General features: G+C 44.2%; 1 protein-coding gene across 5 annotated transcripts in view; it reads right to left on the bottom strand.

Moving 5' to 3' along the window:
• Nucleotides 1-25,262, bottom strand: part of TNRC6C (trinucleotide repeat containing adaptor 6C) — a 611,446-nt gene that overhangs the window by 161,304 nt on the left and 424,880 nt on the right. For all 5 annotated transcript variants that reach the window (XM_034789728.1, XM_034789729.1, XM_034789732.1 and 2 more), the window contains 2 exons: nt 16,656-16,755; nt 11,249-11,270 (listed from right to left, as the gene is read on the bottom strand). In XM_034789728.1, the coding sequence (XP_034645619.1) occupies nt 11,249-11,270; nt 16,656-16,755 (122 nt within the window). The remainder of the gene's footprint in view (nt 1-11,248; nt 11,271-16,655; nt 16,756-25,262) is intronic.

Here is a 25,262-nt window from a genome sequence, read left to right as displayed (position 1 = left end):
TACCGAGCAACTGCCATCTCAGTTCCTGACTTTTATAATCAGACCCTTATAGGTGAAGTCAGACACTACACCAGCTCAGTATGGAAACCTATACTTATATTTGAATTGTCAGGATGCAGAAAACAGTAAGACACTTCTACACCTCTCAACTCCTCTGGAATCACATACCATGGAAGCTAAAGGAAACAACTGTTGCACATTGAAGGAACATTGCTCTCTTTTCAACATAACATCTACCTAGTTATACAGCACTCATCACTGTAGTATCTGAGCATTTTACAAGAGTTACAAAAACCAGTAAGTATAAACTCTCTGGTTTGGTTTCTTGCTCTCCTCTTCCTAAGCATACCTGTTACATCTAGTGGGGTTTGGGGTTCTTTTGTTGTTTTTTTTTTGGGGGGGGGGGGGGGGGGGCTTGGAGGGGATGTTTATTCAAGATTGAAGCAGTGCTTCTCTAGTATGATGGCAGGAAAAATGATCTACCATATCAGTACACATTTCAGACTTTTCTTCCTAAATCTCACTAACTCTCTTTCAATTGCTGTGATGGGAGTGGGAGTACTAACATCACCATCCCATTCAATAAAAAATAAAAAAAAAATACAGAAACTGGCTGAAGAACACATAGGAGGGTCTTGGAATCCATAATTTTCATGTAAAAATAAACTGTATATGTATATTTGAAGGATTGAGAATGCATGAATTTTAGCTATGTAACTAATTATTGGAGAAAGAGCATGGGTGTATTGGGGGGTGGGTCAAACTTATAGCAAGCAAAGGACTGGCAACAATACTTTTATGGAAGAAGTGGACACTAATTTCTCATTTTTCTATCACAGTAGTACAGGACATCTAAATAGGAAAGCAAGGCGCAGAATCAAGAAATCAGTGGAGAAATACATCTCTAAATTTGAAAAAGAAACACAAAAACAAACAAAAGTCTAGATGAGACAACAGTGTCAAAGCCACTTAGGAAACTGATATTAAACTTGACATTTTCAAGCAATTAAAAAAGAAATAGCTATCACAACAGTACCTTCACATACAAGAAAGCTGCAGGCATTGTGTTCCACTATTACCACAAATCAATAGGCATTAAATTACAATGTGAAAAAGAAACCTAATTAGTTACAATGACAATAGAAGACAGTTGGCATTGAATTATGATGTGAAAGATTCATTAGTGTGCCGCAGAACTGTAAAACCTTTTGACACAGTGCAAAAGGCCAATAGTGAGACAAAGCAGCTGATACCTCATGGAAAATTGGAAAACATTCCACTTAGAGACAATTTGGTCTAATTCTTTTTTAGTACAAGCAATTTTTGCATGTAATAAGGATCTGTAAAAGCTTAACTCCTGCTGCTTATTCCTCACCTGAAGTCAATCTTCTTGAATGATTTATTTCCACAGTAACTATTTAATATGTTATAGATGATTTCAAGTGGAGAATAAGCAACAGAAACAGAGCACTAAACCAAAGATCCTGTTTTCATATAAAAGTTTTTCCCATATCAGAAATTAGGACAGAGGAATACAGTTCATATATATAAAGTCGAGCAGTCAAAATACTTTGTCAAAGTTTCCCCATCACATATCAGCAAGTATACACATCTCGGGACTCTGGGTTACTCAGAGGTAACAAATAATTCTGCTGGGATAATATGTAAAACAGTTCAAATCACAAGTTGTCTCGTCAGCCCGTCCCAGTCTTGGTCCTTCTAAAGGCCCCACTCTTGGAAGTCTGGGTTTTTTTTAAGAAGCTGTCAGGTTGATTCCCAGATTCTACAGGAGCTGTTGAAGTACTGCAGGGCCAGGGCCAGTTCAGAGCCACTCTATCACCCCTGCCCAGGCCTGGAAGGTATACTCCTGGGAGAATTCTGCACCACTGCACAGAATTCATGTGCCAAGCAGAATTTTTTTCCCCCCTGCAGAAAATACATTCTGCCAGAAAGTTGCTGCAGTTACTCCTTTTGCCCACCGGGGCCGCTGTGATGCCAGAGCAGAGAGCAGTTGCTCCCGGGCAGGAGGAGCCCCAGCTGCAGATAGGGAATAGAAAGAGGCTGCTTTCCTCACAGTTCCCTGCCCATGGGACTGGGTCAGGAGGAATGAGGTATTGGGCGGGGGGAGCGGGGGAAGACATACACCAGACAGCGTGGGGCACATGGAGCTGCAGGAGGTTCACAGACTGGGGTTCAGAAATGCTAGTGGGGGGGGACAGACTGGGGTGGGGACTGAATGGGAGTGGGCGTGCAGGGCCCCTGAGGGAAGGGGGATGCAGGGATACATGGGGGGGGAGGAGGGGTGGCTGAGTGGGGGTGCAAGGATACATGGGCACAGAGGCAGATGTTCCTGAATGAGAGGCTAGGGATCAGTCAGGCTTTGCACGGTGGAGGTTCCCTAACAATCCCTCCCTGCCCCCCAATAACCCTCCGTTCCATACTTCCACCCATACCCAACAACCCTCCAAGTTCACACACAGGCTGCTACCCAGCAATTACTTCCCTCTCCTTCAGCTCCTCCATTATCCTGACTCCCACAAGCCTTTGCTCTGCTTCTGAGGGTTGCAGGAAATATGTTTCTGAATTGTAGTTTAAATGAATTATTACTCAGAGTTCTGTATTAATATATCTAGTAAGGAATCTATTTGTCAACAAACATTTCCTGAACCTTTTTTGTCTGCATTGTTACAGACACAGTTGCTGACAGGTATTTTGAAACAAATTATCAAAATAATTGAAACTGGCGTAATTATATTGTGTTATTTTGACAAATAAAATATGCCGAATTTTGCGGAATTTTAAAATACTATGAGCAGAATTTTTAATTTTTGGCACAGAATTCCCCCACGAGTAAAGGTAGAAGGACTGGATAGGGAAAATGCACGGAATGCCTAATATTGCAGGGGAGAGGCATTATCTGGCCCTTCTTTCCTGGCTTCTTCTTGGAGTAAGTTTCCTTTATCTTCCCTGGTCTGTCATTCTGGAACTCTGCTGATACCTGGAAGAAACATAATGCTTCAAGAGAAACCCCATCTTCCAGTGAGACGAGAACAACTGGTGAAGCCTGCCTGTGTGTTGGGAGAAGAAAATGGATGAGAAACTCCTGCATACAGTTTGCCTGACACATGGAGACTCACTCATTCATCCAGCTAAGTGGCAGCCACAGAGTCTGTCATTTCCCACCATCTTTATCGACAGGTTTTGGCTGACACAGTATGATGCAATACGCCAGGAGATATAAATATGCTTCACGCAACACAGAGTGTATCACTTCACTCAACATTCTTGTAGCAGTTTTCCATGACAAGTGTTGACACTGGACTATGATACATTTCAATTGACTAACTTGTGACCAAAAGCCATACTGAAATGCTAAAACATATTCCAAGATTGGCATCAAAATGAGATTGAATGACAAATGGTTTGCAAAAGCAAAGCAAATGGGAAGTTACGTTACTCTAGGATTCTCAGAGTCCCATACTGTCTAGCAACACCACCATCAGCAGATTCCATTATAAATACCCTACTGGTAGATATACTATCCTCATGCAGATATGTGATATTAGAAACTACAATGAATTTGCCTGTGACTTTGGTTTGCTGCCTACAGAGTTCAGCAATTAAAGCTACACAACCTGAACACTCCATTAACCCTTACTTTCCACGCTTAGAAACGCATCACTATTGAATACCAGGAATGGCAGAGATACAGGCAAAGGAAGAGGCTATATCAAATATCGCCACTGAGACTGTGGCTGAAGGGAAACAGAGACTCTCATATTACTAAGGATATTTGCTACTCTGCCTGCAATTACAGCTACTAGGTAATGTACTTTTTCCACTCTCGCTTGCCTGGAAGGTTAATGACATACTACAACGATGGCGGACCATTTGAATGGACTAGTTTTGATGTTTATTCACCAAAAACATTTAAAGTTGAAAGAAAATATAACTGATTGTTTTTCAAGACTGTCAGGATGTCAGTGCTTTTAGAAACCATTGGATACCGTGCAAGGCATTCTTCCATAAAAATGGTGCTAATCTGCATAATATTAATTTGTATTATAGTTAATTGCCTACAGGTCCTCTACCTATTGCAAAATTCTAGTATTACTGTTGCACAGATGCACATCAGAGCTTTCCTAAAACTAGCACTTGGTTTGGGACTTGGCTTAATCACAAAGACAGTTCACAGAAGAGGCTCTTGGCCATGGCAGCTGAAGTCATCTGGGATGCTCAAGTTAACATTCTCTAGCTTTAAAAAAAAAAATCACTTGAAAACAAGTATGGTATGGTATGGTATCCTCAGCAGAGAAGCCTGTTTCTGTAGTGACCTCCCTGAAGTGACTTGCCTTCAATTAAGGGAGAGATTAAAATACTGAGTGCAAGCATTTCTCAAGAGCCACAAATACTAGAGACATTTTTTAAAAAGAAAAGAATCATAGAAATGTAGGGATGGAAGGCATCTTGAGACGTCACCTAGTCTGGCCCTGTAGGGAGCTCCCCCCGCCCATATTGGTATCAACTGGGAGGTGGGCGGGCTGCCCTCCGAGCCTGAGGATAAAGGGCCGCTCTCTCAGTCTGAGTGGGCGGGGCCAGGCCAAGCTCGCTCCACTCCCCGGAAGGGGAGGGATGGAACAGGAAGTATAAAGGGCGGGGCCCTTATCTCAGTGAGGGCAGTACCAGGGAGGGAGACAGATGCAGACCGCGGGCTGCTCCCTTCAGATCCTGCTGCCACGCCAGGGGAGCCCCTGGACCAGTGGAAACCTCACCTGGAGGAAGGACTGGGGCTGCCAGGACTGCCCGCTGCTGAGTACCCAGAGGGACTGGAGGAGCCAGAGGGGGAGCTGGAGCTGCCAGCAGCCAAGGACCGGGAGGAGCTGGAGGGGCCTGAGCCCGAAGGGGAGCTGGAGCTGCCAACAGCGGACTACCCCGACGCACTGGCGGGACCAGAGGGATTCGGACGAGCAATCGGGTAGGAAGTAGCCCAGGGACAGAGCTGCACCGGGGTGAATCTATATAGCGGAAGGACCCCGCTGACCCAGTGGCGGGACCCTCGTCCTGCCACTGTCAGGGCCCTGGGCTGGAACGCAGTGGTGTAGGGTGGGCCTGCATTCCCCTCCCCGGCCGACCCACACCGGGACCTTTGCCGGCGCTCCCCTGCCTGAGGGGCGCGTTATTAACACTGGCTGGCATCCTTCCCACCGCTAATTCCCCAAAGGCAGAGGCGTGACCCAGGCCGGCCAGTGACGTCGTAGCTCCCCACCGGCCCCTAGCGGGTAGGTGGACCGACACCGATCACAAGCCCCCTATTCTGAGGCAGGACCAAGTATATCTAGACCACCCCGAGAGGTGTTTGTCTAACCTGTTCTTAAAAACTCCAATGAAGGGGACTACACTACATCCCTTGGTAATCTATTCCAGTACTAACTATTCTTATAGTTAGAAAGGATTGCCTATATCTAGCCTAAACCTCCCTTGCTGCAGATTAAGCCCATTACTTCTTGTCCTACATTCAGTGGACATGGAGAAATAATTGATCACAGTCCTCTAACATATTTGAAGACTTATCAGGTCTCCCTTCAATCTTCTTTTCTCCAAAAGAAACATGCCATGTTTTAATCTTTCCTCATAGGTCGTTTTCTAAACTTCTTATTTTTGTTACTCTCCTCTGGACTCCAATTTGACCATGTCTTTCTTAAAACGTGGTGCCCATAACTGGGCACAGTACTCCAGCTGAGGCCTCACGACAATTACCTTTCATGTCTTACATATGACACTCCTGTTAATATGCCCCAGAATATTAGCCCTTTTTGCAACTGCATAACATTGTTGATCATATTCAAGTTGTGATTCGCTATAACTCCTCAGATCTTTTTTCAGCAGTACTACTGCCTAGCCAGTGCTCCCCCGCCCCTCATTTTTGTGCATTTGATTTTTCCTTCCTAAGTGTAGTACTTTGCCTTTGCCATCACTGAATTTCATCTTTGATTTCAGACCAGTTCTCCAATTTGTCATAGTCATTTTGTATTTCAATCTTGTCCTCCAAAATGCCAGCCAGCACTCCCAGTTTCATATCATTCACAAATTTTATAAGCACACTCTCCACTCCATTACCCAAGTCATTAGTGAAAATATTGACTAGTACCGGACCCAGGACAGACCCCGCCCCCCCCCATCAGACCACACTAGATACATCCTCAGTTTGACAGCAGGTAGTTTACCCTCTGAAGAGTAATGCCTAAAGGGAGTCTCTAAAGTTTCTCAAGGACCGCAGTAACACCTTACTGTCTGCCATGTCTCTACCTAAGGAGGGTCTTAGCAGGCAAAGCTTTTGAAACATTAACTTTTTAATTCTAGTGTATCTAGACTACTACACTAACAACTTTCAAGAGTCAAACCATGTTCTGGACTGTTCTGTGAAGGAGACTTTCTGTATCATATGGATGCCTTCTAAGACATTTTCTTGAGTTCTTGATTTGCTAATGGCAAACTAACAGACTAGAAAAGTAAGTCACTTGCCGCCTTGGTCAGTTCTATGGTGTTTCTTGACCCTATATCATGGATTCAGTCTCCTCCGCCTAGTTTCGGTGGGAGAAACTTCCTTCACCTTTCTGGGGTGAACTGCATCTGATCAACTGCTACTTTGGTAGGGCAAGAAGGTGCCTAAATATTCAAAGCACTCTTCTGTTCCCATCAGAACAAGCAATTGAATAGGAAGAAATGGTATAGAACAACTTTGCCTATGTAATCACAACAGCAATTTGAACGTCTTATCCTTTCTTGGTTTACTCCTGTCATTTAAGTCAGAGAAAATTAAACAGCTGCTGCTAATAAGACGTTTGTAAGTAAAAGGAGTCTTAGCAAGATGGAAAAAGTCCCTGAAGATGCCAAAAGATGTAGGTAGTGTTAAGTGTTGGTGTTGTTAACTGCCACTGAAGTAGAAGGTGCAACACATCTAGTAGGAAGTAGCGTGGGGAGAACACAGAAATAGTTATCAGCTACAATAATCTTTTTGATACTGACATTCAGTTTTGTGTGTGTACAAAGCTAAGTAATTCAAGGTTCAACTGTGTTAATATTTTCTTTTTTCTCAATATATGACATCTCAGACAGTGGCTTTTAAACATATAATACACAACTGCTTGATGAATGAATTTAAAGGGAAAGAATATAGGAAAGAATGCTACCATAAGAACCAAGATAAAATAATCTTTTACACTGAATTTTTCTTCTAATTTGTCCTACTTTTCTGGGGTCCGTACCCTTTCTATTTCCATCCAGAACACTGTTTCAAAGACCCACTTTATTCTACAACTGTGTCTCCCCTATCCAGATTACCTCATTGGCTGAAATACAAGTGTCTCTTCACATTCAAGGCAAATGCAAAACCATAACTGCCTACTTCTCTACCTTCATCTCCTACAGATCATACCACGCTTTTTGGTCCACCCAAACCTGTCTTCCGATAGCTCCTTTCTCATTTACCCACCCATACTAGTGCCTACATTCTGGATGCCCCACACTATCAGAATGTCCAAAAATCACAGATCTAGCAGGGGAAAAAAATCAATAATTAAAAATATCAAAAATATCAAATTTTATTTAAATTAAATGCAGGGCTATTTTTAAAAAAGCAACCTATCTAATTTTAAGCTTTTAAACTGACAATCTATTTTAAAAGCCAAAAAAATATAATCTATTAATCATTTTAATTTAATACTAAAAAACAAGATTAAGCAGTACGTTTGCTGTCAAATTTTAAAGGAAGTCAAACCACTGAACTGGTGGAAGTCACTCGCTAAACACCTGGAACCAAAATTTGTTGATGTGCTAAACCAGCTTTTGATAGCATCAGCCTCTTCTGCATGTGCAGACAGAATATTTTCTTTATTTCAGTTTATTCAGCTAGTTCAGTTCGATGACTAGTTCAGTAAAAGATAAGAAATTGATTGGGAGCTCAAAAAGCATGATGGCTTGTTTTCTGCCTCCAATTTATGACTGAAAACTAGATATGAAAGGGTGAGACAGACTAGTTCTAAAATCTTGAAAGACATGGTGACTAAAAACTATCAGTAATTGCATTAATTACAGACAATACTGCCTTTAATATATCAGTTAGTACTATGTACAAAACATGTTTGGGGGGAGGGGGTAATCATGAGTACCCAGACTTTTAAGGTAGCTTTATTTAATAAAATTAAAATGCTATTTGTGCATGTTTGAATTTCCATCTAAACAGACTTGCATCACAAGAAACAAATTAATCAATTTAAGAAATGTATCATTCATCATTTTCTAATATTAAAAATGTCAAAATTAAGAATCTGAATACCTGCAAGATATACTATATAAGGTTTTAAATAAATGTATATAAACTTAGTGTACGCTGATTAGCAAAAAGAAGCCCCGGATTTAGGGTAAGGATATGTTTAGTTGCAAATCAACATGTTTTATTAACTAATAAGAATCAACCGTTGTTCAGAAAATAACTGAAAAGTACAAATCCAAAAAACAATTAAACAATTCTTGCTTACCGATTCAAATCAGCATTAAAATTGGTGATTTAATCAAATTGCATTGATTTAAATCAACCCACCCTGAATCAAGTGCTTTACTCTTGGAAAACAAACTTGGTCCACTGTGTATTCCACTTACAATGACAGAACCCCATTATATTCCCTTCACAGTATTTGTTTATGAAGGTACTGTACCCACTCGTGACTATTCTCTAACTTCATCGGGACAAAATATTGGTCTACCGTAGAGCTTTGTGAACACCTATTATTATTATACTGGAAGTCACTTTCCTTATTATTTTGCTTTTCTGAAGAAACCTTGCAGGATTTTCACTCCCGAGGCTTGTGCTACAAGGTTTTTGACACATACAGGCCACAAACAGTGAGAGTCCAGAAAGGCATCTTGAAGGAAACAGAATTACAACGCGATTAATTTCTCCATCTCTAAAGATACTTACTGAGCAAGGATTCTCAGTCTACCACAGGACTCTACCAGGAACCACAGCGACGAAAGAAGCAGCATGCTGGGCCACTGATCCCAGGAGTCAGCACCCCACACCAGCAACTCCTCTGGTGTGGCTGCACCATCCTCAGCCCTGCCCACTGGGGCAGGCACCAGGCTCACTGGCAGCAGTCCCTGGTCATGCTAGTGTGTGCAAACAGCTTGCATACTCCCAGACATGGGAGACACACCATTGCGTGGAAGGACTCCTGTCCCGGAGCATGCAAGCCGCTTGCACACTCCCAGACAGGAGACACACACCATTGCGTGGAAGGACTCCTGTCCGGGAGCATGCAAGCCGCTTGCACACTCCCAGGCCTTGGCTACACTCGGGACTTCCCAGCACTGCCGCGGCAGTACTGTGAAGCACAAGTGTAGTCGCGCTGCCAGAACTCTCTCGCAGTGCTGTATGTACTCCACCTCTCAGAGGGGAATAGCTTGCAGCGCTGCAAGCAAGTGTGCAGTGCTGCAGGCTCTGATTACACTGGCGCTTTACAGCACTGTACTTGCTGCGCTCGGGCGCGGGGGGGGGCGCGTTTTCACACCCCTGAGCGCAGCAAGTTGCAGCGCTGTATAGCGCCAGTGTAGCCACGGCCCCAGACAGGAGACACACCACTGCGTGGAAGGACTCCTGTCTGGGAGCATGCAAGCCACTTGCACACACTAGATCCAGGGGCTGCACAAAAAACTTCTAAACCAAGAGGTGCTAGGGGTATTAGTGTCAGGGCCAGTGCTTGTGCTAAGGAGAACTCCCCGGGTGTAGGCAAAAATCTCAGTGCAAAGTGCACTAAACCGTTCATGGCATGGAGCAAGGGGGAAGAATGAAAGACAGCCTTGTGGTATTTGAGGGAGTCTTAGAGATAAGGGGTGACTTGGCCAGACCTCCAAATACACAATACCATTTTGTTACATAGGCATTATTTGAAGATTCGGTGTGGTCTTCCTTCTTCTCAAAGGGTCACAGGAGTACAGGATATACTGAAACAAGAAGTACTTGAAGCCAATAGAGTCTGGAGTTCAAGTAATTCTGAAGTGCAGAGAATCAAAGTCTTGAGGTAACAAACTGTGAGGAGTGCCAAGGCAAATAGGGTGCTGAAATGTTCTATGCACAACAGAAAACCTGGGTCAAACAGATATTTCTCCAACAACTCCAGAAGAAGGTGCCATATTAGTGCTTCTGAATCAGTGGTAACAAGAGCCACAAGGTCTCCCAAATCACATAAGAACAGGACCTGAGCAGAAGGCAAGGATGGCTGCATGTGGAAAAGAATATCTGAAGTCTTCAATTCAGTAGGTGGATTGAATAGCCAAAACGAAGAAGTGCACCTCCCATGTGAAATTTCTTCACTGATTATGCTCAAGAATGCTCTAACTGGAAGGTTTCAAGGTGAGCAGAGGTAAGAGTCCTGGCTGTTAAGCATTTGCAGGAAGGTAGCTCATTACACAAGTCCCATTGCCTCTGCCCAATAGTCTTAAATCTTGAGAGCTCTTGCACCAAGCACAAGATTCAAAACTGATGAATGATGTAAAAATTATACACCTCTACCCTGATATAACGCTGTCCTTGGGAGCTAAAAAATCTTACCGCGTTATAGGTGAAACCGCGTTATATTGAACTTATTTTGATCCACCGGAGCGTGCAGACCCGCCCCCCCGGAGTGCTGCTTTACTGCGTTATATCCAAATTAGTGTTATATCAGGTCGCGTTATATCAGGGTAGAGGTGTAACTTTAAAGGGAAAATATTAATTTTAAATCTATTCAAAGTAATTAAGGAGATAAGAAATGATTTTCCTAGTTAAGTTAACCAAGAGACATAGTTTCAGAAAGTCTTAATGCATGATAAAGAGTTTAAAATTATCCTAATCCATTTTCATTAGATGACCACTAAAAATTTGAAGAAAAAAAAAAAAAAAATCACATTTGCCTCCACATTAGGCTCCCTAAGTACTAAACAGAGCAACATATGTTGTGATTTTGTAGTTGATAGTGATCAAGTCATACATCTAAACCATAGGCTAGATGCCTTTTTATAGTTTAATAAAATAGCAAATACATCCACAGGAAGTATTATACCGAAGACAACCCCCACGAGTCTGTGGAAAATACACTAGAAAATGTCCTTGTAAGTAATAAGACTACATATTTTATGGTAAAATCAGAAATGCATTCTAAACAAACTCAAACATATCAAATATTTCATAAAAAGAGAATAAGTATTAGTTTACCTTTGGTTTTTTGTTCAGCAGCCTGAAAGAAAAAAAAAAGTCAGAAATACTGGTCAGTATTAGACACTTTTTACTGCAGTGATATCAACGATATAGGACTGTACCATTGACCCTTTAAAATTTCCTCTCGGAGAGAAATTCATTGAACACTGAGTTCCTGCTTCAGGAGAAACCTGGTGATATCTTACTAGGACTACAGTACTGTGAGACAACTTTCTTTCTACTTTAAATTTAACCCTATTTAGCTATGCTCTTAGTGACCTGAAGTTAGCATCATTAACTTTGTTATGGAGGTTAACATCAAAGCTGTATCCCAGTTAATATTTACTTCAAATTTAATAAATTATAAGAGACTACAGATAACTCTCCAAAATATCCCTATAATTATTAATGGCAATGTCTATAAAACTCAGAGCAGAAAATCTTTACATTGTTATAGCATGAAAATAATTCAAAACCAAATGCAAGGGCTCCGCTGCAATATAGGATTTGAGAAATATGAAAGTCTGGTTTTTTGTTTGTTTGTTTTTTGTTAACAAGATATATAATGTGTGAAGTTGACTTATCTAAATATTTGTTTGGGCCGAAGCAAATCGAAAGTCTGGAAGTCCCATTTTCAGAGATGAAGTGCACAGCACAGGAAAGTAGCTTTTTCAAGGCAGTTTTGACCCATTCTGAAAAGTTTCTGAACTATTATAGTGGGCAGCATAGTGTGCGGGAATGTTTGTACGCACATCTGCATTTATAGCAATTATAAATCTAATTAGTATGTAGTATGCTATCCAATTAATAAACTGAAGAACCAAGAGATCGGTGCAATTTACCTTGTACGCCCTTGACTGCCTTTTTATCTGTATTGTGCTCACTGATCCATCTAATCAGAACTACTTCCAACATTCCAAACCTCAGGACACCCTTCAACCTGCCACTTTTAAAAATAAAACAGAAATGCTGAAAAAAGTTTTTTCCCCCCTCACTTGAAGCCAATGACTGGCTGTACTCAGTCCCAGAAGAATGACTATTTACAGCCCAATTTAATGATCCGAAGTCCAAGAATGAGAGATAGATACAATAGGGAGCTAGGTATCCCTCTTTCCAATAAGATAGTGCACGTGTTTCCATAAGATATTATGAAACCTTAGAGCTTAAAAATGCTATATGATCGACAGGAAGGCTATTTTAAAGGTTTCTAATATAAATTTCTCTTTCTTCTAGATGTCTGTGAAGTTGGACTCTTGGGAATTAAGTATTCTGGCTTTGCAAGTGGAGGATAAAAAAAGTACCATTGTTTTTCTTATGTAAAAATACATGACAATACCACTAATGGTGTATAGGGGTAATGAGGATTTATTGGCACTGCTCTGGAATTATCAACATATCCCATATTTTTGCTATTTATTATAGTATGAGTCTATCTAGAACACATGCCAAAAAACTATGCTACACTACCCATTGTGGATATGTAATAATATTATAAAGGGAGCTATTAGCAATCCCTATATTTAGGATGATTAACACTTCCCATTATAAAAGATTCATAGAACTTTTCAGAAAAGGTTGCAACACTCCTGTTGTTTCCAGCAGGTGTTCAATATTTAGCAAAAAGAAAGCCACGAGGCCAGATAAATGCCTTTTCTTTGTCCCATTACATTCAATTCAGCTTTGTCAGATATAAAAACTTTTCAAAATCTCCATTTTCCTTCCACTGCTTGCATTCCTCAGGAAAAATGTTAGCAGCATTCCAAAATAGTAAATGAATATGAACATTCTAATTTAAAGCTAGGCTCACGCCAAAGTCAAAAAGCAGCAGCTTCACTTCACTCAGAATCCTGGGAGCAGACAGCCTCTCTGAGAGAGACAGAGAGGCACAGGATGGTCTCCTCTGCAGGACACCTGCACCTACAGCTCCAGGCTCTTTCCCTCTGCTTTATATGGGGAAGGAACTCCCCATATCTGGGAGAAGAAGGGAAGAGAAACAGGCTGAGTTTCCTCCAAACACCTGTGAACTCAGGGGAAGGAATGAGACACCAGGATAACACAACAGCAATCTCCTTCTACTAGCTAAAGGAAATAATCCTGTACCTGAAGCTGTGCTGAAGATTCAGGGTTCAAACACTGCCAGTGATGCATGGTGGGGATGTTATAGTAGCATATAATTTTTATCTTTTTCTTTTTAAAATGCTTGGCAATTTTATTAAACAACCTGTTAAAAGAACCTTATTTAGATTGCAAAGTCAAACACTCAATTTAGGAAATGACAGAATGTAGGTTGCCCAGACAACCGTAACCCTCCTCCCTTTTGCATATGCATTGAGATACAGTTTTTAATTACATAACATACTATTTTTTCCACACGAGTCCTGTTTCTTTCAGTGCGCAAGATGGACAGTGCTCACCAAAAGATTCAGTGTTGCGTAATAAGTAAGGCTGTTTGTTAGGGCTACCATATGTCCGGATTTCCCCGGACATGTCCGGCTTTTCGTTCTATAAATAGCCGTCCGGGGGGGATTTTTAAAAATCTAAAAATGTCCGGGATTTCCCCCGTCGGCTATTTATAGATCGAAAAGCCTGGGCAGCCAAAGCCCCTTCCCGGCTCCCCCCATCCCTTGCAGCCTTACCACTCAGCCGGCCCCGCAGCTGTCTTCCTCCTCCTCCTCTCCCCTGAACGCTCCGCCCCCTGCTCCTCCCCCTCCTCTGCTTCCCGCGAATCAGAGCTTCGCGGGAAGTGTGAAATGAAGCAGGGGCAGGCCGGCGGCAGCAGCAGATAAGCTGGGGCCGGGAGGGGGGGGCGTGCGAGGAGGAGAGCTCCGGGGAGGCGCGGCCCTGGGCAAGCGGCACCCGGCCCGGGCCCCAGCAGCGCCGGCCCCGGCCCGGGCCCCAGCAGCGCCGGCTGAGCACCTCCGGCTCGGCCCCAAGCCCTGCAACCCCAGCCGGAGCGCAGCCCGATTCCTGGGCTCTTTAAAGCTGGCCCTGGTCAGGGGACAGGGAGGGGGGGTTAGATGGGTCGGGAGTTTTGGGGCAGGCTGCCAGGGGGGCAAGGGTGTGGAGAGGGGTTGCGACAGTCATGGACAGGGAGTGGGGGGGTTAGATGGGTCTGGAGGGGCTGTCAGGGGGCCAGGGGTGTGGAGAGGGGTTGGGACAGTCAGGGACAGGGAGCAGGGGGGGTTAGATGGGTCTGGGGTTCTGGGAGGGCTGTGAGGGGCCAGGGGTGTGGAGAGTGGTCGAGGCAGGCAGGTAACAGAGGGGGTTGGATGGGTCAGGAGTTCTGGGGGTCCTGTCGGGGGCAGGGAGCAGTTGGATAGGGCATGGGAGTCACCGGGGGTCTGTCTGGGGGCAGGGGTGTGAATATGGGGTGGGAGTGTGGATAAGGGTCGGGGCAGTCAGGGGACAGGTAGGGTCGTAGGGCATTTTCAGGAGGGGGCAGTCAGGGGACAAGGAGCGGGGGGTTGGGGGTTCTGAGGGGGGCAATCAGGGGGTGGGAAGTGGGAGGGAGTGGATGGGGGTGGAGCAGGGGCGGGGCTAGAGCGGGGCTCCTCCCCCCCCAGTGTCCTCTTTTTTGCTTGTAGAAATATGGTAACCCTACTGTTTGTAGGATTCCTGCCTCATTTGCTCTAGAAGTTGGAAGGGAATGAGGTAGGGGATTGCACAGAGAGAAAGAATGGTCTTGTAATTAAGGGAGGTGATTGCACACAGGAGAAAAATCAGCTCAATCCCTATGACACAGTCATATATAATGCTGAGTAAGTCACTAACCAAAACGTCGTCATTGTGCAATACCTCATTTTCTAGATGCTCAACTTGATACTCACCTTGGGGCTGGAAATGCAGCAATACTGAGCACTCACATTTGCAAATGAAGTCATTAGAACTGTGGATGCTTAGTACCTCTTGCAATACAGTAGTGTGGTCAGAAGGAATGAGCACAGGCTTAGAACTCAGGACCCTCTGACTCCTAGCTCACTGATTCAACTATATGGCCTCACACAAGTCTTTGTCTTAGCTTCCTCATCAGTAAAAAGGGGATAAAACTTATCTTGAAATTCATTCATATTTGTAAAGTTTAGATACTATGATGAGTCTCATAGAAGACACCATGAGGAAATGAACAGTTCTGCACTCACTGCAAACTTTGGATGCTGTATGCTAAAATTAAGGCAAGGGACGCTAATTGAGTTAGATGGATAAAAATATTGACCAGTTACTTCATTCCTTGAGCATCATTCAGCGTATGCACTGAAAGAGGCAGGGTTCCTTCAGAAAAAACATTTTGTGATCATGTAATTAAAGCCTATCACAATGCATGGGCACAACAAAGTAGAATTAAGGTTGCATGTGTGACCTAAACATTTACTAGCTTTCAAGACCTTGCTTTTGCAACCTAAATACTGTTTAATATAGTAGTTTGTATGTAATTAATAGATAAACACAAATTCTACTGATTGTAAATACCAAATTAATAATGAATTATAATACACATGATGGGATGGTTTCTGGTATGAGTATTAGCGGCATGACTTCTGAATAGGCACTACTCACACAAAGTTAAATAACTATATACATAAGGTTTAACAGGATTTTATTTTTGAATGCCACTGCAGTAGCCGTTACCTAAGTACTGAAATATATTGTTCATCTATGTATCAAATAGTTAATATTTCCCCCCCTTTCATTTAAACTATATTGCATTTTTACAAGAACTTTCCATATTTGTTACTCTATTATTGAGTTTGTACTAAACAGATCATTAAATATGTTTGAATAAGTGCTTATGTCATATACTGCTGCAATTTGGAGCTATTCGTTTCAATTTAATTTTTTTAATGTTTATCAATTATTCATAGTTTAAATGCAATTTATATATGGTCATTCTAGCAAAGTTTTAATAAGTTTTCCTAATATCTTGCCTCATTATCCAAGATACTCTCATGTTGCCCAAGTATTTCCTCCCATCAGGGTTCCTCCTGAACGTGTGCTTCTTAGTGAAAGGGTATGGGCAGCCTAAAATAGGCTAATAAAAACCAAACTCATGTTATTTTCTAAATTTCTCAAGACATAAAAACCATCAGTACTATTTGCAGGATGCTACATGAGTTAGATTTAATCGATTAATTGATAACATATATATGACCATAATTTTCAGCTGACCACTTAAATGGATATTGAATGAAATCCATATATTTAGCAACTTCGTACACACGAGGAAAAAAAAGTATTAAAATGGCTGGAGGTGGGGGGAGGGAGTGGAGGTACCAGGACATGAAAAACTTGAGAACTGATCTTGCAACTCTTACACAGTCAATGTGACTTCTCATTCAAACTAGCTGGAATTAATTCCTATGAGTAAAGGCCACGGGCCATATAAGTGTTAAAGTAACTGCATCTCTAAAATGCAACGATGTAGACAAACCTTTTTCTGAGCACCTTCCTTCTTTTTCTTTTCTTCCTGCTTTTTCTTTTTCTTTTCTTCCATCAAATGTTCCTCTTCTTGAATTTCTTGTTCTTTCTCCCTATTAAAAATAAGTGTTGGGAAAGCTTATGAATGAGGTCAGTCACATCTATCGAGACAAACAATATACATAATATTAATGCTACAAAGTACACCTCTTGGAAGTAAGTAGTGTCCGAAAACACTATTCTCTAAAGTTCCAACAAGTAGTATTCCAATAGAATTGTTAAGAAAAATTCCAAACCAAAATTCCAATGCCATATAAAGAGAATGTCTTCTTGCAAACTCCTACCAAAAGCTTACAAAACTGGAATTTTTTAAGATTCTGACCAAACCTTTCATCCCTAATAATTTGATTTATATTCAATTCTAAAACATCAACAGCTCTAAAACAACTACAAAAATGTAGTCCACGAAAGCTTATGCTCTAATAAATTTGTTAGTCTCTAAGGTGCCACAAGTACTCCTGTTCTTTTTACAAAAATGTAAGTATTATTGTTTGGCAAGTAAGGAGTAAGCCAGACAATTGCCTTGTAACAATAATTTAAAAAATAGCTAGGGTATAGACATATGAAAGCTCAAAAATAGTACTTTTTAATGGTTTATTATATCACCCCACCACAGCCGCTCAAAACTAGGCCCCACCACGCTCATTCCATCCCCCCTGCCTCCGTCGCTCACCCTCACTCACTTTCACTGGGCAGGGGGTTGGGATGCGGGAGGGAGTGCGGGCTCTGGGCTGGGGCCGAGGGGTTCGGAGTGTGGGAGGGAGCTCTGGGCTAAGCCTGGGTCAGGAGGTTGAGGGGTGCAGGCTCCAGGAGGAAGTTTGGGTGCAGGACAGGGTTCTGGACTGGGGTGCAGGAGGGGGTACGGGGTGCTGGCTCAGTGAGGGGGCTCAGGGCTGGGGTAGGGGGTTGGGGTGCAGGAGGGGGTACGGGATGATGGCCCTATGAGGGGGCTCAGGGTTGGGTGTTGGGGTGCGGGCTCCCACCGGGCAGCGCTTACCTCAGGTGGCGGCACAGCGGGACTAAAGCAGGCTCCCTTCCCTGCCCCAGCCCCACACTACTCCCGGAAGCAGCCATCACACCCCTGTGCCCCCTGTGGAGAGGGGGGGGCAGAAGATGTGGCTCCGCACACTGCCCCTCTCTGCAGGCACTCCCACTGCAGCTCCCACTGGCCGCAGTTTCCCATTCCCGGCCGATGGGAGTTCCGGGGGTAGTGCTTGCAGGAAGGAGCAGCGCACAGAGATCCCTGCCCCCTCCCCTGCCCAGGGGCTTCAGAGCTGTGATGGCCGCTTCCGGGAGCGATGAGGGGCCAGGCCAGGCAGCGAGCCTGCCTTAGCCCCACTGCACCGCCAGACTTTTACCGGCCGGAGATCGCAATCAACTGTCGGAGGCTCCAGGACCGACCAGTCAATCACGAGCTACTGGTTGGTGACCACTCTTCTAGCCAAACATGGATCATAGGAGCTTTTAGTTAACATTACGCAATGGTCATTGTGTTTTCATTTATAACTGTTATTAAGCACAGTCAAGGAAAGTTTGTCATTTAAATTAACTGTACTTCATTCCACAGAATATTCATGTGGATTGTATCATGCATGCTTTGCATTTGTTTACATGATCTATCCAAAATCAACTAAACTTAAACTTCCTAATCCTAAGAAGTAGATGAAAAAATTCTGAATGAAACATTTTTTGCCATTGAAAAAAGAGGTTGTGTGAAAAACTACCTTTTCAATGGAACTTTGTTTGGAAAAATCAATACAAAATACGTAAGGTAGAATCTCCATTAATCTGAGTCCGAAGAAGCACATAATGACTCAACCACAGGGAGAGAGATGTAGTGCAGTTCACAAACATTAACTAATTTGTCCTCACAGCACCTGTGTGAGGTAGGGAACTACTGTCCCCATTTGACAAACGGGAAACTGAGACAGACCAAGTAAATGACTTGCCCAAAGTCAGAGAAGACATCTGTGACAGAGAGTGGTACTGAGGCTTCAATTCAGTAACATACTTAAAAAAAGAAGTGCAACTGATTTCAAGGAACTACTCGCATATTTGAAGTACCTGGCTGCATGGAAGCCTCAAAACAGATCTTTTAAGTTCCAGCTCAACGCATTAACCATTAAACAATCCTTTTTTTAAATTTATGTATTTGTATCAGAAAGAAAGATAACCAAATTCAGGTCAGCATCATGCTTACCTCTGACAGCCTTAGACATATTATTGCTCCAGGTCATGAAGAACATGGATCTATATGCACTGCCTCAGCTATCTAGTTTAACAGGGTTCCCATCCCAGCATAATGCTCCACTCTTAAATTCATATAAACATTCAAAATGGTCGTAGGTTTTGTAACGCTTTATTTTGACAGACAATTTTATCCGGTATAACTCTGAACTTCCAAGCCTACCTTTGTGTGTTACTACCTCAATGGAATGTGGTAAAAAAAAAAAAAAAAAAAAAAAACTAAATTAATACCATTCTAAACTGTTATAAAAATCTAAATCAGTATTTCAGACCCTAAATTATATTTCCAATAGTAATGGCTCATTTCAAGGACGGACATTATTCCATCCATGAAAGATAGCTCAGCGATTTGAGCATTGGCCTGTTAAGGATTGAATTCACAACCCTGAGTTTAAGGGGGCCATTTAGGGATCTGGGGCAAAAATCTGTTTGGGGATTAGTCCTGCTTTAAGCAGGGGGTTGGACTAGATAACCTCTTGAGGTCCCTTCTAACCCTGATATTCTATGCTTCTATAAACCAAAATGCAGGGGTGTGTGTGTGTTGTTTTATATTTTAAACAAGGGAACACAATTTAAATTTATTATTTAAGATTCTTTTCTTATTTTGCTTTTAAGTGGGTTTCTTTTAGCCAAGTAAAGATCCTACAATGGCATTTTGAGAATGGTATCATGGACATGGAACATCCCATCCCACAGGAGCACTCTTTGTGATGATGCCACTTCTTTGGTTTTCTTGGGTTGACAAAAATAGCTGCTACTGTAGGATGAAGAGACACTGGGGCCTGTCTACATGAACATTCAGTTTGCAGCAAGCTGGAACATGAATCTATCTTGCACTAACTTGTCGCAAACTAACTGTCCTTGTGGACCCAGATGATACATATGAGCAGCTTGTCAATACGCTTTGATCTAGACTTGTTTCGAACAGGACTAGATGAAAGCACATTAATGAACTGCTAATGTGAGTCAGTAGCATCCACATGGAGTTAGTGTGTGGCAAATTGTATAGACAAGCCCTCTCACATAAAAGCAAATATTCAAGAGCTAGCAGAGAAAGACTATTTTAGCTGCAATGTGATAGAATGGCGAATATGATGAAGGGGCTTCCCGCAGCTTCCATTAGCCGGGAATGGCGAACCGTGGCCACTGGGAGCTGCAAGCAGCCGTAACTGTGGACACTCAGGTAAACAAAGCGTCTCAGGGCCAGCCAAGGGCTTACCCTGAACAAACCGTGAACCAAGTTTGGGAACCCCTGCCCTATACTGAGACCTTGGGGACTAGCAAAATGTAGTGTATTTCACATTTCCAAAATATTTATGCACGCTAACTTCACAATTTTAGCTGATTTGTCTGAACTTTGCTGAGTGTCGCTGTGTAGACAAGTCCTATGATGTAATCAGGAAGAGAAGTTTACAGTACACTTCTAAATCCCATGAGCGGAGCGGACAGGGGGCTGCAGACAGGAGAGTTTGAGAGGGAGAGCAAGAGATCCCGCTGCTGAACAGGCTACCAGGTGAGTATGAGTGTACTAGCTGTTGTGAGTGAGTTTGCTCAACTGTTTGAATTTTAATTTTGATTCTGAATTCAGGTGACTTCAGTTTCAGTTGCTGTGGCAGTTGGGACTGAGTGCCTGACCCTGTTCCCTTGATTGCCTTTGATTAGCCTTCCCCAGTGTGACTCATGAGGGGGTAGGACTGACCTAGGCAAGCAGGCTTTAAAGCCAGAGGCAGAGCGACCAGGGGGCTGCAGACAGGCGAGTTTGACAGAGGGAGGCCTACGATGGTTAGGAAGACCCGCAACACCTGTGCCAGCACTGCTTCTGTCTCCTCTGCCTGCGCCTGTAGCCAGACAGAGCGCCTGAGCATGGATGCTTCTACCCAGATTCTGGTGTGGTTTTGCAGGGACTGTGACTTGCAATTCCCACTTATTGATGATACCCAGGCTGGGAGGACCATCCAATGTGAAAGGTGCCTGTTGGTGGAATCTCTCAGGCAGCAGGTGGAAGAGCTACAGGAGGAGGTGGCTAGGTTGAGGACCATCCGAATCCACGAGTAATTCCTGGACAGTCTCCATGTGGAGACAGCTGAGGTAGCTGTCCCAGTACACAGGACTGCTGACACACCACTGGTGGAGGAGGAGATGGCTCAGGGTGGACACTGGCAGCTGGTTACTTCTGGCAGTAGGCAGTGCTCCACCTCTGCTCCAAATCCTCCCGCCGTGGTAATAGGTAACCGTTATGCTCTTCTTGATACAGGAGAGAAGGAATCACCCCCTACAGCAGAGGAGGAGAAACCTCGTACCCCTAAGGCTGGGAGGCCTGTTGCCACCACTGCGAATAGGAAACGTAAGGTAGTGGTGGTCGGAGACTCTCTTTTGAGGGGGACTGAGGCACTCATCTGTCACCCTGACAATTCATCTCGAGAGGTATGCTACCTGCCAGAGGCCCGTATCCGAGACGTTACGGAGACGTTACGGAGGCATTGTCGAGGATTATCCAGCCCTCTGACTACTACCCCATGCTACTCATCCACGTGGGCATAAATGATACTGCGAGGTGTGACACTGAGCGGATCAAGAGTGACTACGGGGCTCTGGGAGTACGGGTGAAGGAGTTTGGAGGGCAGGTGGTATTCTCTTCCATCCTTCCTGTCAAAGGGCAAAACTGGGAGGCAAGATCAAATCAGTATCTTAGATGCCTATATACAAATATGAGAAGTATGGGTAACAAGCAGGAAGAACTGGAAGTGCTAATAAATAAATACAACGATGAAATTGTTGGCATCACCGAACCTTGGTGGGATAATACACGATTGGAATGTTGGTATGGATGGGTACAGCTTGATCAGGAAGGATAGACAGGGGAAAAAGGGAGGAGGTGTTGCCTTGTATATTAAAAATGTACACATTTGGACTGAGGTGGAGATGGACACAGGAGACGGAAGTGTTGAGAGTCTCTGGATTAGGCTAAAAGGGGTAAAAAAACAAGGGCGATGTCATCCTAGGGGTCTACTACAGGCCACCAAACCAGGTGGAAGAGATGGATATGGCTTTTTTTAAACAACTAACAAAATCATCCAAAGCCCAAGATCTGGTGGTGATGGTGGACTTCAACTATCCAGATATATGTTGAGAAAATAACACAGTGGGGCACAGACTATCCAATAAGTTCTTGGACTGCGTTGCAGACAACTTTTTATTTCAGAAGGTTGAAAAAGCTACTAAGGGGGAAGCTGTTCTAGATTTGATTTTAACAAATAGGGAGGAACTTGTTGAGAATTTTAAAGTGTAAGGTAGCTTGGGTGAAAGTGATCATGAAATCACAGAGTTCACAATTCTAAGGAAGGGTAGAAGGGAGTACAGCAAAATAGAGACAATGGATTTCAGGAAGGTGGATTTTGGTAAGTTCAGAGAGCTGATAGGTAAGGTCCCATGGGAATCAAGACTGAGGGGAAAAACAACTCAGGAGAGTTGGCAGTTTTTCAAAGGGACACTATTAAGGGCCCAAAAGCAAGCTACTCCATTGGGTAGGAAAGAAAGAAAGATAGCAAAAGACCACCTTGGCTTAGCCACGAGATCTTGCATGATCTAAAAAATAAAAAGGAGTCATAAAAAAATGGAAGGTAGGACAAATTACAAAGGATGAATATAGGCAAATAACACAGGAATGTAGGGGCAAGATTAGACAGGCAAAGGCACAAAATGAGCTCAAACTAGCTACGGGAATAAAGGGAAACAAGAAGACTTTTTATCAATACATTAGAAGCAAGAGGAAGACCAAAGACAGGTTAGCCCACTGCTCAGTGAGGAGGGAGAAACAGTAACAGGAAAGTTGGAAATGGCAGAGATGCTTAATAACTTCTTTGTTTCGGTCTTCACCAAGAAGTCTGAACGAATGCCTAACATAGTGAATGCTAACGGGAAGGGGGTAGGTTTAAAACAGGGGTCTCAAACACGCGGCCCGCATGCGGCCCGCAGAGCTCTTCCCTGCGGCCCGTGGAGCTCCCCATGGCCCCCCCCATTACTTCCTATCACCGCCAAACTCCCCTCTCACCCCCGCCCCTCCTCCCCCCCAGAGTTATTTTCTGTGCCTGTTAAGCTCCCCGTGCGCTGCTCCCTAATGTTTGGGGCCCCCCCCCCCCCCCCGGCGCCCCCCCCCCCCCCCCCGGAGTGTCTCCCGGTACCCACTTGCTGCCTCCTCACTGCCCCGGAGCCTGAAGCCTGCAGCACAGGTTGAATCCGCTCGGCTCTGCAGGCTGCCGGCTTCCGACAGATCCTAGTGTCCCTCTTCACTAGGGCCAGGGCAGGCTACCCTTCCCCTGCCCTTCTGCCCTCGTCCTGAGCCTCTCTCTTCAGTGAGGTGCTGCCACCCTGGAGTTGCTCTAGGTAAGTGGCGCCAGGCCAGAGCCCACACCCCAACCCCCTATCCGGAGCCCCCTGCCATATCCCACACCCTCCTGCACCCCAACTCCCTGTCCTGAGCCCCCTGCCACACCCTGCACCCCAACCCCCGCCGCACCCTGCACCCCAATTCCCTGCCCTGAGCCCCCATCACACCCCGCACCCCTCCTGCACCCTAACCCCCTGTCCGGAGCCCCTGCCACATCCCACACCCCAACTCACTGTCCTGAGCCCCCTGCCACACCCTGCACCCCAACCCCCTGCCACACCCCACACCCCAATTCCCTGCCCTGAGCCCCCATCACACCCCGCACCTCCTCCTACACCCTAACCCCCTATCCGGAGCCCCTGCCACATCCCACACCCTCCCGCACCCCAACTACCTGCTGCACCCCTCACCCCTCCTGCACCCCACACCCCAATTCCCTGCCCTGAGCCCCCGCCATACCCTACACACCTCCTGCACCTCAACTCCCTGCCCTGAGCCCCCATCACACCCCGCACCGCTCCTGCACCGCCTGGGGGCAGAGAGGGGGCAGAGTTGGGGTGAGGACTTCGGGGAAGGGGTTGGAATGGGGGCAGGGAAGAGGTGGGGCAGGGACGGGGCCTCAAGGAGTGGGTGTCAGTGATGCAGCCCTCGGGCCAATGCACTAGTCCTTATGCGGCCCTCGTGGTCATTAGAGTTTGACACCCCTGGTTTAGAAGATAAAATAAAAAAAGAACAAGTTAAAAATCTCTTATAAAAGTTAGATGCCTGCAAGTCACCAGGGCCTGATGAAATGCATCCTAGAATACTCAAGGAGCTAACAGAGGAGGTATCTGAGACTCTAGCTATTATCTTTGGAAAATCATGGGAGACAGGAGAGATTCCAGAAGACTGGAAAAGGGCAAACATAGTGCCCATCTACAAAAAAGGAAATAAAAACAACCCAGGAAAATACAGACCAGTTAGTTTAACTTCTGTGCCAGGGAAGATAATGGAGCAAGTAATTAAGGAAATCATCTGCAAACACTTGGAAGGTGGTAAGGCGATATGGAATAGCCAGCATGGATTTATAAAGAACAAATCATGTAAAACCAATCTGATAGCTTTCTTTTATAGGATGACGAGTCTTGAGGACAAGGGAGAAGCGGTGGATGTGGTATACCTAGACTTTAGTAAGGCATTTGATACGGTCTCGCATGATATTCTTATCGATAAACTAGGCAAACATAACTTAGATGGGGGTACTCTAAGGTTGGTGTATAACTGACTGGATAACCATACTCAGAGGGTAGTTATTAATGGTTCCCAATCCTGCTGGAAAGGCATAACGAGTGAGGTTCCGCAGGGGTCTGTTTTGGGACTGGCTCTGTTCAATATCTTCATCAACAACTTAGATATTGGCATAGAAAGTAGGCTTATTAAGTTTGCAGATGATACCAAACTGGGAGGGATTGCAACTGCTTTGGAGGATAGGGTCAAAATTCAAAATGATCTGGAGAACTTGGAGAAATGGTCTGAGGTAAACAGGATGAAGTTTAATAAAGACAAATGCAAAGTACTTCACTTAGGAAGGAACAATCAGTTTCATACATACAGAATGGGAAGAGACTGTCTATGAAGGAGTATGCCAGAAAGGGATCTAGGGGTTATAGTGGACCACAAGCTAAATGAGAGTCAATAGTGTGATGCTGTTGCAAAAAAAGCAAACATGATTCTGGGATGCCTTAACAGGTGTGTTGTGAGCAAGACACGAGAAGTCATTCTTCCGCTCTACTCTGCGCTGGTTAGGCCTCAACTGGAGTATTGTGTCCACTTCTGGGCACTGCATTTCAAGAAAGATGTGGAGAAATTGGAGAGGGTCCAGAGAAGAGCAACAAGAATGATTAAAGGTCTAGAGAACATGACCTATGAAGGAAGGCTGAAAGAATT

Source organism: Trachemys scripta, chromosome 14 (assembly GCF_013100865.1).
Source record: "Trachemys scripta elegans isolate TJP31775 chromosome 14, CAS_Tse_1.0, whole genome shotgun sequence".
Classification (NCBI taxonomy): domain Eukaryota; kingdom Metazoa; phylum Chordata; order Testudines; family Emydidae; genus Trachemys; species Trachemys scripta.
Note: the sequence above shows the minus strand (reverse complement) of the source record. Positions and strands in the feature narration are given on the sequence as shown.